General features: G+C 43.5%; 1 protein-coding gene across 1 annotated transcript; it reads left to right on the top strand.

The window, feature by feature from the left end:
- Window positions 1–517: 517 nt before the first annotated feature.
- HMGB2 (high mobility group box 2) lies at window positions 518–3,255 on the top strand. The gene is made up of 5 exons (XM_054484109.2): window positions 518–676; window positions 1,291–1,460; window positions 1,750–1,895; window positions 1,969–2,143; window positions 2,712–3,255. The coding sequence occupies exons 2-5, from the start codon at window positions 1,311–1,313 to the stop codon at window positions 2,871–2,873; spliced, it is 633 nt and encodes a 210-aa protein (XP_054340084.1). The 5' UTR covers window positions 518–676; window positions 1,291–1,310; the 3' UTR covers window positions 2,874–3,255.
- Window positions 3,256–5,658: the final 2,403 nt, after the last annotated feature.

The raw sequence follows: 5,658 nt of genomic DNA, 5'->3' as shown, positions 1-5,658 counted from the left end.
TGCAGGGCAACAGAGCAGAGCAACTACAGCTCCCAGGAGCCAACGCTGCAGGGCTGAGCCGAGGCGGGGAACAGACAGGACCTAAATGGTGGTCGGAGGAAGGGCAAGGCAGACCTATGCTGTTACCTTAGCGCCAGCAAACCGAGCCGCCGCCGTCGCCAAGTCAGGAAACCAACCCCCAGTCTCCCGACTAAGTATTTTTAAATCTGGCGGGGCTTTCCTTCCCGAGCCAACCACTCCCACCGTTTACAGTCCCAGCCAGTCAGCTTGAGGCCCGCCATTTTTCAAACCCTCTTCCCGCCGCCAATCAGGATCGAGCAGTACATTCCTCTCCTGACCGGTTCTAACGGGTCTGGGAGTTAACGACCTGGGCGACCCACCGAACCTGCTAGGCTGGGGCGTGGAGGGTGGGTCTGTTAAGACACTGACCAACCGTTAGCCTCCGTGGCAAGGGGGCGGGGACTATCTGGGTTTGAATAATCGTCAGAACCAATCAGATTAGTGGGGATGTGGCCCGTGGCCTAGCTCGTCAAGTTGCCGTGGCGCGGAGAACTCTGCAAAACAAGAGGCTGAGGATTGCGTTAGAGATAAACCAGTTCACGCCGGAGCTCCGTGAGGGAAGCGTCTCGGTTGGGTCCGGCCGCTCTGCGGGACTCTGAGGAAAAGCTCGCACCAGGCAAGAATACCCTCCAATACCCTCGGGTTCCTGGACCTGCCTTTCCCCATTCCCTCAGAGCCTCTACTCGGTCTCGGCGCAGTGGCTCTCGGGGTCTGAGCCGGCGAGCGGCATTTGGGGTGCGGGCCGGCGAGGGCTGGGTCTGTGGAGGGGAGGGCCGGCGGGCAGTAGGAGGAGGCGGAAACTGCCCCTGACCGGGCCCGGTTCTGGGAGTTTTCAATGTCGGTCACGAGGTGATTAGCGATTGAGTGAGGCTCGCGACGTGGGAGCCGGGGGATATTTCTGTCAGGAAAGGCGTTTTGAGGGCGCTTGCGGAGTCACCGGACTCGGTGAAGGGCGGGCGGCGGCGTCTCGGGCCCCGGGAGCCACTTGCTGGGCGAGCGTGAGGAGTCGTCCGCCGCGGCCGCTCGGGCCGGGAGGAGGAGGAGGAGGAGGAGGGCGTGCGCCGGGGCGCGGGCGGCCGCCCTCGGGAGGACGCCCTCGGGAGGAGGGGGGCGCGGGCAGGGCGGGAGCGGATTTGGGCGGGAAGCGGAGCCCCGCCAGCGCCCGCCCTGGCAGCTGCGGGCTCCGCGCCGACCCGTCGGCTTCCCCTCTCCCCCCCTCGGCCCCGTCAGGTGGACGCCGATCTGTCACCATGGGTAAAGGAGACCCCAACAAGCCGCGGGGCAAAATGTCCTCGTACGCCTTCTTCGTGCAGACCTGCCGGGAAGAGCACAAGAAGAAACACCCGGACTCTTCTGTCAATTTCGCGGAATTCTCCAAGAAGTGTTCGGAGAGATGGAAGGTGAGGCAGGAGAGGGATGGAGCTCAGGGGGTGCAGGTGTGGTTTTCGGCTAGGACGGCCTTAGGCAAGTAGTAGGCAACTCAAGAGATTCAACTTTGCCACCCCAATGACTCACCTGAATATCTTAAGAGTTCCAGGCAGACGATTTTAGGCTTTTACTTATATAAGACTTCGAAAGCAAAATGCTGTTAAGTAAGGAAAATGTGGTCCTTAAAGATGATCTTGTCGTCTTTGGATGTTTATACGTAACAATTTTGCTGTATTTTTGGCGATTATTTTATGTCCACAGACCATGTCTGCAAAGGAGAAGTCGAAGTTTGAAGATATGGCAAAAAGTGACAAAGCTCGCTATGATAGGGAGATGAAAAATTACGTTCCTCCCAAAGGTGATAAGAAAGGGAAGAAAAAGGATCCCAATGCTCCTAAAAGGCCACCGTAAGTTTAAAATAACCCAAATTGCTCCTTGGATTTTTCCTTCAGTTTATTAAACTCTGTTGCTTCCTTTCAGATCTGCCTTCTTCCTGTTTTGCTCTGAACATCGCCCAAAGATCAAAAGTGAACACCCGGGCCTATCCATTGGGGATACTGCAAAGAAATTGGGTGAAATGTGGTCTGAGCAGTCAGCCAAAGATAAACAACCATATGAACAGAAAGCAGCTAAGCTAAAGGAGAAATATGAAAAGGTACATTGTCATCTTTTTTAAAGCTGTGGATAAGACTAGGTATAGGTAATAACTGTAGAAAACTTGGGAAATTTAGTTAATCTTGTGTTAATGGTTGTCAGCTATGTTTTGAAAAGGCCTAATGAAAATTGGTACACTTCAACACAAGGTAATTGAAACCTGCCTTTTGACTGAAACCAGTGTTTGTAGCACTAGTATATTCCTGCAGACAGACTTGTAGTTACTGTATAGTCTGTTAGTTTTTTTTTTTTTAAAGCAGTCAAAGAAATTGTTTTATGTAGATATATATAAAATGTGAAGGTACAGCAGGGACTATGGCACTGTGTGTGAGGTAAAAGGGTATTGGCAGTGAAAGTAATGATAACTACTGTATCGCAACCCTTGTCATTTTACGTCATTAACTTGTTAAAGCCTAGTGGGATAAGTGCTCTAAAAACTTAGACTGGCTACCTTTTTAGACAGTTATTAGGGTTATTGGTCAATCATCTTAGATTGTTTACAATTAAGTGTTTTTCACAGTTGAGTAATGACACCGGATGCTTACTTTATTTTTTTGACAATATTTCAGGATATTGCTGCATATCGTGCAAAGGGCAAAAGTGAAGCAGGAAAGAAGGGCCCTGGCAGGCCAACAGGCTCAAAGAAGAAGAACGAACCAGAAGATGAGGAGGAGGAGGAGGAGGAAGAAGAAGATGAAGATGAGGAGGAAGAGGATGAAGATGAAGAATAAGTGGCTATCCTTTAATGATGCGTGTGGAATGATGCGTGTGTGCTCAGGCAATTGTTTTGCTAAGAATGTGAATTCAAGTGCAGCTCAATACTAGCTTCAGTATAAAAACTGTACAGATTTTTGTATAGCTGATAAGATTCTCTGTAGAGAAAATACTTTAAAAAAAATGCAGGTTGTAGCTTTTTGATGGGCTACTACATACAGTTAGATTTTACAGCTTCTGATGTTGAATGTTCCTAAATATTTAATGGTTTTTTTAATTTCTTGTGTATGGTAGCACAGCAAACTTGTAGGAATTAGTATCAATAGTAAATTTTGGGTTTTTTAGGATGTTGCATTTTGTTTTTTTAAAAAAAATTTTGTAATAAAATTGTGTATATTATTTCTATTGTCTTTGTCTTAATATGCTAAGTTAATTTTCACTTTAGAAAAGCCATTTGAAGACCAGAGCTATGTTGATTTTTTTTGGTATTTCTGCCTAATAGTTCTTAGACACAGTTGGCCTAGTGAAATGTTTGGGGATTAAAAGAAAACCAAACATGCTCATATTTGCAAAATGTTCTTTAAAAGTTACATGTTGAATTCAGTGAACTTTATAAGAATTTATGCAGTTTTACAGAATGTTAAGTTTTATACTTGACGTTTGTTTATTAGCTAAATAGTTCCTCAGGTGTGTGTGTATGTATATATATATATACATACACACATATATATGTATATACGTATATATATGTATATGGAGTCTCACTGTTGCCCAGGCTGGAGTGCGGTGGCACAATCCCAGCTCACTGCAACCTCCACCTCCCAGGTTCAAGCGATTCTTCTGCCTCAGCCTCCCTGGTAGCTGGGGCTACAGCCATGTGCCACCAAGCCCAGCTAATTTGTTTGTATTTTTAGTAGAGACAGGGTTTCACCATGTTGGTGAGGCTGGTCTGGAACTGACCTCAAATGATCTGCCCACCTCAGCCTCCCAAAGTGCTGGGATTAACAGGTGTGAGCCACCACGCCTGGCCCAGTATATTGTTTAACAACAGTTTATTTTGGGTGAAAAATTCTCTTTAATGGGAAGAAGAGGGGCTGGAATGTGAATTCATATCTAAAAGGACAAACTGAAACAAAATTCAATAACAAGATTAAGTTTTCTGCTATTAAGTTGAGCTATTTCAAGATAGAATACCCGATTAGGTTTTGAGTTACAGTAGTCCCTCCTTATCTGTGGGGTGTAAGACCTACAGTGGATGCCTGAAAGAGCCAAGAGTATTGAAGCCTTGTTTTTTCCTATACATACACAACTGTGATAAAGTTTAATTTATAAATTAGGCACAGTAAGAGATTAACAGCAATAATGAGAACATTTATAACTACTGTAGTAAGTTATGTGAATGTGGTCTGAAAATACTGTACTGTGGGAAAGTGAAGCCGTGGTAAGGGAGGACTACTGTATCTTCATTTTGGTCTTAAGCTTTAGAATTATGGGTAACTAAGAAACCGTTTGAGATGGTTATATTCCATGACTAATTTAAACTTACCTGGGAATTGTATTATTTACGGGGAAGGCAGTTATTTTAAAAATGCTTGTTTAAGGAAGCAGTTGCTGTATTTGAATTAAGATAACTTTCATTAGAGATTATTAGTGAAGGTTGGCCATCTGGTTGGCTACGTGCTTATAGAAGTAAGCTATTTGTTGACAATTTTAGAGTTAAATTTGACAATCTTGGTTACCTACCAAACTTTAAAATAGAAGTCAGGATCTCTGTTACCCAACCATGGGAGCTTTGGCTGTCTCATGTCATATTTGGTAAGATAATCCTCTGTTAAATAGTGGGGTATTAGAACAAATGGACAAGTAAAATCTTCAATCATCTTTATGATTGCCCTCTATTAATTATATTCGGAGTGGGAGAGGCCTCCCAAAGCCATGAAAGAATTGATAAATTGGCCTACATAAAAATAAGAAATCTTACATTCAGACTTGGGGCTTTCACTTATCATAAGATGAAAACTAATTTTCAGTGTTTCCTGGTGGTAGATGACTTAATATGCTAAAACATTTGGGGTAATCTATTTTAGATACATACCTATGTCTGAGACCCAGTTCCCTACCTCTACCAAATGCTAGCAGTATGAACTTTACCTACTTCACAGTGTTTTAATGGTCGAAGTGTTATTTTAAAGTAGTAACTACTGCATAAAGGATATCAAATAAGAGTTTCTAAAACTGAAATAGAGTAAGTTTGTTTATTTAAGAATTTCTAAATAAATTAGATCCAAGAGGCAGACCTGTTGGGTTCCTTGTCACCTTTCTTTTTGGGAGTCTGTGACTTCTTTCATTTCTCTTTTCCATAAAATATACTTTTAAGTTTCTAAGCTAAGAACAACTATTCTTTTAATCAAGAGTTCCTCCAGAATGAACTCAGGATTTGAGATGGGTCCTTCCTGGCTCATGTTTGATATTCTTGTAAGTGTGGATCAAAATTCAATCCCAAAATTCTCAATAATCAAGACCAGGTGACTTCAAGGAGTGAACATATTGGAAAGCACTAAAATGAGGGCAAGAATTAGATCTCACACCAGCCACTACTTGGAAGTGTGTTTGTGAAACTTGTTTTCTTTAAAAATAGATCATATCTTAATAGTTCAGAATGTAAAAGGATATGTAATAGTTTATACTCTTCCTTGATTCTGCTACCCTGTCCCAGGAGGCAACACCAACAATGCAATAATCTATCCTTTAAGAAAGACATAGGTGTAAAAAATATATATGTGTGTATATGTTAACAGTATT

The sequence above is a fragment of the Pongo pygmaeus genome, chromosome 3 (genome assembly GCF_028885625.2).
Source record: "Pongo pygmaeus isolate AG05252 chromosome 3, NHGRI_mPonPyg2-v2.0_pri, whole genome shotgun sequence".
Taxonomy (NCBI): domain Eukaryota; kingdom Metazoa; phylum Chordata; class Mammalia; order Primates; family Hominidae; genus Pongo; species Pongo pygmaeus.
The sequence above is the reverse complement of the archived record's forward strand: the minus strand, read 5'-3'. Positions and strand labels throughout refer to the sequence as shown.

Coding starts and splice junctions, on each gene's coding strand:
- HMGB2 (XM_054484109.2), top strand. CDS start 1,311: ATGGGTAAAGGAGACCCCAACAAGCCGCGGGGCAAAATGTCCTCGTAC. Junction 1,461..1,749: donor AGTGTTCGGAGAGATGGAAG/GTGAGGCAGGAG, acceptor TTATGTCCACAG/ACCATGTCTGCAAAGGAGAA. Junction 1,896..1,968: donor AATGCTCCTAAAAGGCCACC/GTAAGTTTAAAA, acceptor GCTTCCTTTCAG/ATCTGCCTTCTTCCTGTTTT.